This window comes from Macaca mulatta, chromosome 7 (assembly GCF_049350105.2).
Source record: "Macaca mulatta isolate MMU2019108-1 chromosome 7, T2T-MMU8v2.0, whole genome shotgun sequence".
Taxonomy (NCBI): Eukaryota; Metazoa; Chordata; class Mammalia; order Primates; family Cercopithecidae; genus Macaca; species Macaca mulatta.
The window spans coordinates 17,629,665-17,642,355 of NC_133412.1; the positions used below are offsets into that span (position 1 = coordinate 17,629,665).

General features: G+C 49.8%; 1 protein-coding gene across 1 annotated transcript; it reads left to right on the plus strand.

Moving 5' to 3' along the window:
- Positions 1-2,490: 2,490 nt before the first annotated feature.
- INAFM2 (InaF motif containing 2) lies at positions 2,491-8,614 on the plus strand. The gene has a single exon (XM_028850739.2). The coding sequence runs from the start codon at positions 5,942-5,944 to the stop codon at positions 6,401-6,403; it is 462 nt and encodes a 153-aa protein (XP_028706572.1). The 5' UTR covers positions 2,491-5,941; the 3' UTR covers positions 6,404-8,614.
- Positions 8,615-12,691: the final 4,077 nt, after the last annotated feature.

A 12,691-nucleotide genomic window follows, 5' to 3' on the forward strand; every position in this document is an offset into this window, starting at 1 on the left:
AACTGGAAAACCATGGCTATGCAGACTTGGTTACTTGGCAGATGTTTTCTCACATTTGAACCAAGTGAGCCTGTCACTTTGAGAAGAAATAACTGATAGTGTTTGTTACCAATTACAAAATTTGAGTTTTCAAGTAAAAACTAGAATTTTAGAAAGCATGTATGTACTATCATGAGCTTCCTAGATTCCTAATACTTAAACTTTTTGTAATATTATCAAATGTGATTTTTTTCTATTATATAATGAAAGGTATCAATATTGCAAAGATATGTTTAATTCAGTGAACCAATAGTTTCCAAATGACCAAAGCGGGATATTATAAAATCATGCATGACTAAAAGTGCCATTCAAAGGGCAAGTTAGATCAGTGGACTTTAAGGTAATTGAATACAAAAAAAGTTCACTGATATAGTTTTATAGTCTACATTTCAACTACCATTTAAGAAAATACTGCTTGTTGGGTTTTGGTGTAGTATCAAAGAAAAACAGCCACAATTATCTGAAAAGGCTGTTAAAATGCTCCTCTCTTTTCCAACTACACGTCTATATGAGGCTGGATTTTCTTCATATATTTTAACCATAACAACAAATTGCCAGCAGATTAAATGTAGATGCAGGTATGAGATGCCAGGCATGTTGGCTCATGCCTGTAATCCCAGCATTTTGGGAGGCCAAGGCAGGTGGATCACTTGAGCTCAGGAGTTTGAGACCAGTCTGGGCAAAATGGCAAAACCCTATCTCTACAAAAAAATACAAAATTAGCCAGGCATGGTGGTGTGCACCTGAAGTCCCAAGCTACTTGGGAGGCAGAGGTGGGAGAACTGCTTGAACCTGGGAAGTGCAGGTTGCAGTGAACTGAAATCACGCCACTCATACTCCAGCCTGGTGACAAAGTGAGAGTCTGTCTCAAAAAAAAAAAAAAAAAAAAAAAGTGGTTATAAGGATCCAGTTGTCTTCTACAGTATAAAGCCACATTCCAGAGATCTGTAAATTTACAAAGCAAAGCCACTCTTTTCACTATTTTTTGTCATAAAAATATATTATCTGGCCAGGTGCAGTGGCTTACGCCTGTAATGTCAGCATTTTGGGAGGCCGAGGCGGGTGGATCACAAGGTCAGGAGTTCGAGACCAGCCTGCCCAACATGGTGAAACCCTGTCTCTACTAAAAATACAAAAATTAACCGGGTGTGGTGGCATGTGCCTGTAATCCCAGCTACTCAGGAGGCTGAGGCGAGAGAACTGCTTGAACCTGGGAGGCGGAGGTTGCACTGAGCCAAGATTGTGCCACTGCACTCCAGCCTGGGCAACAGAGTGAGACTCCATCTTGGAAAATAAATAAATAAATAAATAAATAAATAAATAAATAAATAATATATCTATGTTAACATGTAGTGGGGTTTATTATTCTTTAGATAAATTAATAAATATTTTGCAAAACCCTTGGTCTTATTTCTGTCAAATTAAAATAGCTAAAACCCACATAAATAAAATTCCTTTAGATACCTCTCTCTCTCATATATACATACATATATATATATATTTAGAGACTAGGTCTCACTCTGTCTCCCAGACTGGAGTGCAGTAGCATGATCATGGCTTAGTGCAGTCTCAAACTCCTGAGGTCAAGCGAGCCTCCTGCCTCAGCCTCTCGAGTATTTGGGACTACAGGCATACGCCAACCTGCCTAGCTAATTTTCAACTTTTTTTTTTTTTGTAGAGATGAGGTCTCACTATTTTGCCCAGGCTGATCTTGAACTCCTGGGGTCAAGTGATCCTTCTGCCTCAGCCTTCCAAGTAGCTGGGATTACAGGTGTGAGCCACCACATCAGGCTTAGAGACCTCAATATTTAAGAGTGTAAAGGGATCCTGAAACTAAAACATTTGAGAATCACTGGTATAGACCGAGCAGTACTGTTACTGGCTGCCTAGCTAGCTTGCTCCAGGGATGCTATGCTATCAACTATCTTCAACCACGGTCCTCTACTGGCCAGGACTGCCCCCACTGCCACTCCAACTTGCTGCTTATTACAACAGTTGTGCTGTCTAGCTTCTATGATTTCACCATCCTATCATCCCCACTGCTATCTAGAGCCAGTCCGGAATGGCCTCTTGCTGTCAGGCATGGCTTACAGAGGACAGTCCAAACTCAGCTTCTCAGGGATGCTGGTACCCCTCTCAACAGTGAGTTCCTTGTTGCTTTGATGACCAGAGTATCCTCTGGGCCTTCCTGCAGAACCTAAGTGGTTTCTGGCCTTACATAGAATATACCCACTTCTCTGAGCTTTTGAACCCTTCTTCCACATTCTGCTGTGGTAGTTCTGGCATTTCCATTACACTCTGGTAGCCATTGCCTTTCTCCTGTCTCCCAGGATCCTTGTTGGGATATCACATCCTGATTCACAGGAGAATACTCCTATAACAACGACGTCTCCCTTGTTCAACTTAATGTTTGGCACCACACCCCACCTTGATCTAGGCTATACATTTGCTCCTGGATCCTGCCAGTATATACTGGCTGCTTCCACAATGACTTCATGGTCTAGCCTTCTTCCCTCGTGGGCCCCTGCCCATCTCTGACTGGGCTTTATTGTGATCTGGCTCTATGTATTGGGCTTGTAGGCCAGGAGAGAATGGCAGCTTCCTTTGGTGTCAGAAGGCAAGTCCCAGGGACAGTTGCAGCTGAGCCATCATAGCCAACACTCCTGACAACTGGAAGAATGAGCACCTCCCTCCTGAGGGTGACCTGGGTAGTAACCCCCAATATCCACTACAGAGAAGAGACAAAGTCTAGCTTTGCCTATGAGGCAGAGCAGAGCTGGGATCAAGAGCCTAATGCCCTGGAGTCAGGGGTCTGAATTCCATCAGGGCTTTTGAATTCCAAGGCATTAGGGCTATGTGACCTTGAGCAGGTTCTTGGCCCTTTCTGAGGCAGGGACTTCATCTATGAAACGAAGATAAACAGTACTACCTGATAGGTCATTGGTAGACAGATAAGACAAGGAATGTAAGGGCTTGGTCTAATGCCTATAGCACATTCTAAGGGCACTGTTATTGTCATAATTGGTCAGAACTTTGCAAAGCCAAAAAGGGCTGCCTCAGGGAGCAAACAATAAGTATGCCACCATCCCAGATGGTCTTTGGACTGACGCTGCTGAGTGCTCCCCAGGGATTTTGTGGAGGAGGCTCTAGGGTCCACAGGGGTATTCACAAAAGATGACCTTCTGGGCCCATTCTATCCCCAAGCTGCCTGGATTCTCTGATTTCTCTGATCCCTGCCTGGTTCTTAGTGGGGGGAGGCATATTCACTTTCAGGCCACTAGGGGGCCATTTAGTTTTCTGCAACAGGAGAACACTAATGGTTTCTTAATGGCTCAGGCACCAGGGAGATCAGGCTCAATTATATCTGAAAGCATTCTTAGTTCCTGGGGTAAAAGACACTATGTAAATCCAGATAATAAATAGACATTATTGATGACAGGTTAAAGAATCTGGCACTGTTTGGTTTAGAGAAGATAGAGTGAGAGGAATTGAATAAAGGCTTCAAGTATATTATTCTTTGGTACAGAAGAATGACATGCTGTTTTCCCACTCCACTGGGAGCCAAGCAAGAAGAAAGGCATTTAATTTGCAACAGAAATATGGAGAAGCAATATGGAGTGCATTCAGGAAAGGGGAGTGAAGGAAGCTTTGTATTGGCCTCACCTGGAATCGTTAAGAATAATTCACCATGGAATAGTTGTATGATATGTCCTGCCAGGAAAGCCCTAGAGCAGGGGAGAGAAGAGAGACAACTTCCAGAGACAGTTCAAGAATTTTAAGTCAACAGGCTGCCCTGGCTGACCTAGGAGCAGGGTGGAGGAGTGAGTTGTTTCTTCCCCATCAGCCCACAAAAGGCCATAAACACTCCACACTTCCAATATCCTTGAAATTTCTCAGAAAAGTAAAAAGGCAGCTTTTTCCTTTAAATAGCATCTGACCAGCCATTAGTAGTGACAGCCTCACACCTGGGCCTGAATCAGGAATGAGACTGAGACTGGGTTAGAGGCCTGTGGTTCCAGCAGTCCACTAGCACACTCAGTTCTGGTAGCCACTTCTGTGCTACTGAGGTGGCAAGGCAGCAGTGTTGGGAGGGCTTCCTCGTGTGTTTATGTGTGTGTAGGGGGGTCCTCTGGAAGCCAAAGATTCCTGGAGGAGGGGGAGAAGTGAGAAGGGTAGAGGGGATCCTGCCCTACAGGGTAGAAGCCAGGTCTCAGGCTCACATTTGCAGGGGCTTGAGAGAAGGTTCACCCACAGAACCCCATCAGAACCACAGTCCTCTTCCCCAACACACGCCCAGGCAAGTCTCCCTCACTCATTCAGACACCCAGTCAGTTCACATGCCCAGTTCTGGGAACACAGGAAGTAGCATCCAAGGAGGAGGGAACCAGAATTCTGGAAAGGCTTATAGAGAGGGAACGGGGAGGAGAGAAGGCAGGGAGAGCAGGAGAGCGGTAGGAGGGGGAGGGCACAAGTAAAGACGCAAAGGAGAGTCTGAGCATGAAGGGTTGTTAGCACCTAGGGGGTCCCAAGACCAGGCACAGAGCCCACTGCCTGGCCCCTGGCCTGGAGCCAGAGAAGACAAACCTCACATGGGAAAGTGGGGAGGGGACAACCACCCAAGCCTTGAGGTCTGGAGGGGATCTGAGAGTGAAAACGCTGTAGGATCCCTGAGAGTTAAACTCCTCAAGGTTCAGTGCAGCCCCTTGGGTCCAAATCCAGGCCAAACCCAGGAATTGGAAGACCCAAAAAGCGGGACCTGCGACCTGCTGCGAACTTCGGGACTAAGGTGTTAGGCGAGTCTGGAGAACAACTCAGTCCCGTGGCTCTGTCCCGGAGGCTCAGGGTTGGGGGGTGAGGCGGGCTGGGGTACGAAATTGGGAAGACTTCAGTAGAGTTCCGAAGCCCAGCATGGACCAGGTGGAAGCAACACAAGCAGCTGCGGCCCCAGTGCGCGCTCCAGGTGCCAGGACCGCCTGCCTACCCCTGGCGTCAACCAGGTTCTTTAGCTGTGAATGGGCCTGGGGGACCCGCCCAGGGGGTACGCGGAGCGGGGCGCGAGCTGGGAGCTGGAGCGTGGTATCCTCCCTCTCCCTCTTACCGTCCCCTCCCAGAGAATAAACTGAGGCCTGAGGTCCGAAGCCCGGGCTGCTATTCCACCTATCACTTCGGAGCCTCGGGGCGGAGCCGGGAGGCGCCAGAGTTGACAGCTCGCGCTCCGACCGCCCCCTTCTAGCTCCGCACTCCGCCTAACACAGCGCCGTTCCCCCTTTTAAAGAAGTGCCCGGAGCTCCAGTCTACGCCGCGCCAGCCCGCAAGGGGCCGCGGCGACGTCGCCCGTTTAAGAGCCAGCCTCCCTTAACTCTCTCTTAACGGGGCGTCCCGGCGGGGCTCTTGGCTCCCGGCAGCAGCCGCCTCCCCTCGCGGCGCTTCCGGACCCCGGCGTCGCCGTTTTAAGAGGCAGCCCCCAGCAGCGCTCTCCCCGCCCCCTGTTGCCGGCGCGCGAGGCGGGGGAGCCGGGCTGGAGCGGAGCGCGCGGTCCGCGCGGCCACTGGAGACCAGGCGGCCGGCGGCCGGGCAGGCGGCGGCGGAGCGCGCGGCGGCGTGGCGGCGGATGGGGACGCGGAGCCGGGCGGCTGTGGCGGCTGTGGCTGTGGCGGCGGCGGGGAAGCAGCTGACCGGCCGGCGGCGGCGGCGGCGCTGGCGGCGGTGACTGGTCCAGGCCCCGGCGGCGGCTGCAGCGACGCGGTGGCGGGCTGCGGGCGGGCAGCGTGAGGAGCGGCGGCGGAACGCGGGGCCGCCGGGAACCGAGGGCGCCGGGCCGCCCCCTGCCCAGTCCTTGCAGGCCGCCAGGCCCCCTCCAGCCGGGGCCGTGGAGCACCGGGGCAAAGGCCGGGGCCCCCCCATGAAGGAGCGCGACGCGGCCCCGGCCGAGCGGGGCAAGCCGGCCACCTACACCGGGGACAAGAAGGCGAAGATGGCGGCCAAGACCAACAAGAAGTGGGTCCGGCTCGCCACCGTGTTCGCCTACGTGCTCTCCGTGTCGCTGGCCGCCATCGTGCTCGCCGTCTACTACAGCCTCATCTGGCAGCCGGTGGGCGCCGGGACCTCGGGGGGAGCCGCTGGCCCGCCCCCCGGCGGCTCCAACGCCACCGGCCCGTCTGGGACTTCGGGGGCGGCGGCGGCGGGGCCCAACACCACCGGGTCGTCCCGCCGCGAGGCGCCGCGCGACGCTCCCCCACTGCAGGCGGCGCGGCCGGCGCCTCCGGAGCCCCCTGCGGACAGCTCCCTGGCCGGGCCGCTCGAGCGGCCTCGGGGGCCGGACGAGGACGAGGAGGAAGCGGTGGCGGCGCCCGGGAGTCGTTGAAGCCCTCCGCGGAGGGGGCAGCCGGGAACCATCCTCCCCAAGCCCAGAGGCAGGACTTCGCAGCAGGATGGGGTGGAGAGCCCGCGGGAGTGACCCCCACGGGAGTGAACACCCCCCACACTCCCACCATCGCCGGCTGGCCCCGGAGCGGGAGGCCCGCAGCCAGATCTTCAGCCAAGGGACCACGATTCGCCAGGGCGCTGGGGGTTTGCTGCCCAGGACCGTGCTGCACCAGGGCCCTGAGCCGTAGGGGAATGGGGGGAGGGGTGGGGAGATCCCGGCACCAAACCCTTCTGCGCTGCTCGCTCTGGTGTATCCTACATGCAGGGATGACTGGGGCTTTCCCCTAAGACTCAGGGGAAGGATGGAGCTGTAGGGGCTCTTTTTAAGTAAGCTGAAGCTCTCGAAAGGAGGAGGGCACCAAAAGTAGTGGAGCTCAGGTACGTCAACCTAGTTGCAGTGGCCAGAGATGCATTAAATTTCTAGATCCCTGTATATAGTTGTTGACATATGCACTAGAAGCTATAATCACATAGAATTCTATGTATATCCTCCCACACCCTGGGTAGCTACTGACTGAAGGGGTCAAGCAAGGGCTATTTGCTGTCCCCCGAAGTACACCTGGCCGGAAGGGCACAAACACGGCTTCTTAAATCACTCACTTTCTCCTGTTCCCCTCCTATTTCTGAAATATAAGTTTATGACGTTCTTTCACAAAAGAGTATAAGCATTCTTAGACTGTTGATGTGGCTGTGGAAAGCCTTAGGAGAAGTAGAAGCAATTTAGGGGGGTGGGGAATGTACTCATCCTCTCTTTCCATCCTAGTGCCCCCACCAAAGAGGCTTGTTGCAGCCCTCAGTATCTGAATATGGGCCAGGGAGGAAGGAAGGGAAAGAGCAATGCTGCTGTGCTTCAATCCTGGCCTTCCCCTCACAGAATTCTTTTAGGAAGAGCAAGCTTTTGTAAGTAGAGTGACTGGCAAGTGTTTTTATCTTTTTTTTTTTTTTTCCTGCTCCTCAAAATGTTGTCTTGTTCCGGCAATCACTTTTGCCTTCCCTCTTTCCTGAGCCTGTAGTGACAAAGCCCTGCGATTTGAGATGAAATCTGTTGTGACCCCAGAGCTTTGATCACACACACATCCTCTGGTTTTGAGTTATACTACAGAATCAGAAAGGCTGGAAGGTGGGCTTCACTGAAACTCAGGATTGTGCTTTGAGAGCCAGCTAATAGACTAGCCAAGGGAAGGTTAAATTGGCTGTCTTTACCTTTCCTGAGAAGCCCTACATAAATGCAGCCTGTAATTGTATAAAGGAGATGAGAAACATCAAGAGAAATATGTGGACATGTGTGTAGCTCTGGGGTAGCAAGAACTAGACTTCGTCAATTTGGATTCCATTTCCTTCTGCCACTTGCTTTTAGGCAATTGAGTGTGGGTAGTGATGAGATATCAAACCCCTTAGTGTTTCCTTTTTGGGAAATGAGGCACTATTTTTTTAAAAAAAAGACAACTTACCCACCTGAGTCCTGAAACAGTTTGTCTCTCCAGTTTTCTGGCCTATACTCTGGTTAGCTCTGAGCCAAGTTTACAGGACAGCAGCCTTGCTTTAAGCCATGTCCTGTTGTGGGCACGATAATAGCAACTGAGCTGTCACAGCCTACCAGCAGGCTGGTAGCACCTCCAGGGTCTCTTGGCTATAGCAGATTTCTTAGCAGCTGACTCGGACTTCAGTCATTGGGAAGCCTGTGAGGCCTTTACATTTTTGGTGTGAGACAGGGAAGAAACATAAAATGCCACTTTATAACTTCAATAATAGCCTGTAATTTATATTTACTGTGTGAATTTTTAGTCCTATATTTTAATAATTTGTAAATTGATCTCTTATTCCAAGAATCCTTTGAACTTATAGAACATCTGGGAGTCCACTTCCCTGTCCTCTTCCTGATCCCTGCTTTCTGGACTGTTTAAATCCTCTTTGGGATGGATCAGAGAGTCTAGAGAGGCCACTCATAGTTCCAGCTGCTGGCCTCCTGACTCTCCAAAGCCTTCACTGGAATTGGGACATTTGCTCCAGCCCTAGCTGTGAACATGACCAGAGACATTATTTATAATTCAGCCATTTAAGATATACCTGTACTCAAAAAGTCCTGTATATTTTTTAAAAGTTTTATTTTTCAGGTGAACAAAAATACATCCTAAGAACTCTGCCTAAACCTGTGTAAGTCGATCATTTCTCTTAAACTGTGCTTCAAGGGGACGGAGTAGAGGTTGGAAGAGTAACTGGTCTGAGGTGTGATGGATGGATGGTGATGAATAGGTTGAGGAGGAAAAAACAATTGCCCTGCTGTTCTCAGTGCCTGATGGCTGGAATGAATTGATTAGTGAAGGGTGGCAGAATCCATCTTAGTTGGGAAGCAATCCTGGGGTGGGAAGAAAAGTGATCTCTAGCTCAGCCACCTTTTGCCAACCTTAAAACAGGCTGAGAAGAAGTTCCGCTTTACAGGAGCAGATGCTTAGCTGACAAAGCTAAGGGCCCAGTAAGCATGAATATTAAGATTTACTGCAAACATTTAGCTGGCTAAGCACGGAGGTGAGGATAAGCTGCCTGATAGCATCACTGTCCTCACCTTTCAACCATTGGCCTCTAGATAACTCAAGAAGTGGTAACACCAGAAAGGCAAGTGTGCATCTGTGGTGCTTGGTCAGAGCTTTGTCTACCATGGAGGAGGTAAGAGAGCCAAATGGCTGAGAGGTGTAGGTTGCTTCAAAGGTGAGGCTTTTTTATTCCCTTCAAGCAAACAAAAAAGATGTGGGTGAAAAGCACAAATATAAGGGATTAGTTATGCTGCAAAATACATGGTAAGCAATTGAGCTCAGCTCATTATTAGACAATGCTGCTCGGTACAAATCCGGAGTGAGAAGCCAGTGTCGGTGGGGCCCCCTGAGGCCTGCACTTCAGCAGAGCTGTTGGGGGGTAGCTACTGTTCTTTCACATTACCTTGTAGTCTGCGGGGAGGCATGGAAAAAGTCCGCCCTTCTTTTATTTCCCTCTTCAGCCTACACAATGACTTTCTGAGAGAGGGCTTGGTAAGGCAGAGCAGAAGGCGAGTGAAAGAGTTTCCGAGGCTCTTTTGGTCGGCCCCTCCTTTTTGCAGACAGTGACATGTGGCTTCTACAGCTGCCCACGGTGGCTTCACATGTTGGGCACATACAGCAATATGTACAGTGGGAGCCTGCTTAGCAGATGAGACAGGGCCTGGTTGGCTGAGAAGCAGTGGTCTGAATAGCTTTATTTCCAAGGGTTAGAAATCGGCTGCACAGTTGTCCATCAAGTTTTAAGCCGAGAAGGAGAGATCTGTGCAAACGGGGTTACTTTCCTTCCATGGCTTTGCACCAGGACTACCAGGACCATTTCTAGGTGTTTGCTTATATTGGAAGTTACAGTGTGCATTCATTTATTCTCTGACAGCCTGAACTTGAAGAGAGAGAAGCCTGTTTTGAAAGTGAAGGTTTTAGGGGTGGAAGATCAGTGAAGGAACCCATTAGGCTGAGTTTGTGAGGGTATCTTCACTTTACCCATTAATGTTAAGGTACAGTGAAGTGTTTCTCTGAGGTTTTAAGCATAAGAAATATTTCTGTTCCTAACAGCCCTCGATTTCCACATGGTATGAGACCATGTTTTGGAAGCTTTTCTGTCTACCTTGTTTTTCAGTTTTCACTGGGGAATTCTGAGATAGCGTGTTCTTTCGTGGAGTATTTATATCCTGTCTTGAAATGCTGAATGCATAGCATCTACTTGTTTCTACATGTTTCTTTAAGGAGAGCTGAAAGGTCAGGTCACAAGCTTTAGGGCTACCACAGCTATTTAAAAGGGGTAGTAATTGTCCTCTCTTTCCTGTCTACAGAGAATGGAGGTATTTCTGGAATTGCAATTCAGTAACAAAAGGGCCACAGCTGTACTTTTTGTTTTCCATCTCCCTCAGTGGAAGGAGAAACTGCAGTGGCTTTGCCTGTTTCTCATGACCAGCACTCACTTAGTGCCTGGCAGTGGGTACTCAGAATTTATTGATCTCTGGGTTGATCAGCACCCAGTGGGTGCTGGGTGCTGATGGAATCAACCTTAGTATCACTGTGGTGTCCCTGTCGTAATCTACTTGCATGCCCGTATCCACAGCCCATAATCTGGTTCAAGAAGGTGGGTTGCTAAAGAAAACCCCTGCAAATTGTAGCTGCACTGATCTCTCTGGCCTGTTTTTTTATTTCCAAGTCGAAGGACACAGCCTTGGCCTTCCTGTTCTTTCCGGGTGCCGGAAGTCCACAGTGGTATTCCATATGGTGCTTAATGGACATGCCGTAGAATATGTAACCCGTTCATTGTCTCCTAGATGCCAGCCCTGCAGCCTAATGTTAAGCTATAAACATGCCTGCTCTGTCGACAGTTTTTTGGTTACCTCTGTTTTACTTGCTGACATAGCCTGTGATTTTCTGCTGCCAGAAAGCCTGTGTTAGGCTTTTTGTCCCCTCCAGTAGCTAATTGAAAAAGCAAACAAACAAACTTCTCTTTCCCACTCACCTAGACTCTACCAGGCTTTCCACCCTGAGTGCAGAAACACCCTGCATGGGAGCCACCTAGTCAGTGCTCCTCACTGGATCCTGTGCCTCATTCAATTCTATAAACCTTTGTTAAGCTACCACTAAAGGACCAGAAAATTATCCACAAGGAATTTACAGTCATGCCTGCAAGTCTCCCCTTGTCAAACTACCCTGTTTTCTTCAGTATTCTGTTTTTGCAATAGCTTATCAGTTAAATAACAGTAAGATTTTAGCTAATATCCGCAGGGACGTTTTCCACGAACCATTACCTTTAATTCAAGAATTTTAGTTTAGTTTAGATCTTTGTTTGGTGTCTACAGTGTTCTAAGTGAACCTCAAAACTCCGAAAACCAACTTGTCCACAAAAAAGCAATTGCATTGATTACCAAGGATTTCCTTTGAAATACGTATACCTTTCTCTGCTACCTCAGTGTTCAGAGTCGTTAGTTGAGGTCTCCCCACAATTGTGTCCTGGAGACCCACCTGCTCCCTCAGCTCCCTGCTGGTAGCCTGGGTGGTGTAGAGTCACGGCAGCCAGGCTTAGAGGTGTAGACAGCTCACAGCATCACAAGGCCCTGGGCAGGGAGACTGTGTGTTCTCGGGAGGGACCCTGAACTGGAAGATGGGAAGCCTGAGGACTCAACAATGGCGTTAGTTAAGGCCTTTGACCTCTCTCTTTTCTGCTAAATAAATGGGAATTCCTGAGAGCAAATGGAGGTTATGATATGAAAGGGCTTTGAGATCTTGGGAATAAAAGTACAATGTGTACACATGAAGTAATATATTTTCAAGGGAATGTCTGTCCCTTGGGCAATATGATGCTGCACAGAAAGAAATGTGAAGGGGGTAGGTGGTAAACATTACACCAGTGTGCCCAGACTAGCAGCATCAGCGTCACCCAGGAATGTGTTAGAATAATGACAGCTTAGGCCACATCCCAGACCAACAGAAGAAGAAATTCAGAAAGCGAAGCCCAGCATCGGTTTTAACCAGCCTTCCAGGTGATGCTGACACACACTGAAGTCAGAACCACCGGCCCAGCCTTTTCCTCTGATGCTGTAACTTAGGGGTAGGGTATTTCTGTTTTGACAGATGGTCATCGAGGTGCCTTTTGACCCTTTCTCTCGGTTAAAGCCAGCTGCCCTGCTGGGGGAAGAGGAAACAGTGTCCCTAGTGCTTGTAAGAGAAGGGGAAAAGGCTGCATTGTCCATTATTTTTGACAGTTGCCGCAGAACTTGCCCTGGAGAGCTTGTTAAAAAGGCAGCCCTGAGCGAGTCCGTCCCTCTCCCGTGAAGGTGCTGCTGTGTTTGCCTCACCTCCTGCCCTGAGGCCTGCTGCTGCTTGAGCCAGTCCTTAAAAGGAGCACTGGGTGCCACATTTGTTCTCTCTGGTGCCAGGTCTGTGCTATTTCACTTCCCCGGCGTCAAGTGGGTGCTTAATGAGCAGCTGTGACGTAAGGCCCAGCAGACTTGAGAGAAAGCAGCTGCAGTCCATGCTTTTTGCTGGCTGCTCTCATTCCCTCTCCCAGCCTTGAGTTCTCCCCCTTTGGTGGGGTTGTGGTCAACCACTGTCAGCCCTTCCTCATGAGCCCTGATAACCCTTGCTCAGAAAGAGATGTGTGTGGGGTGTGTGGACATGGATAAGTGACTTGAGACAGAAGTGACGTGGTGTCTTTAGTTCTCCTATTCCCTCGGCCC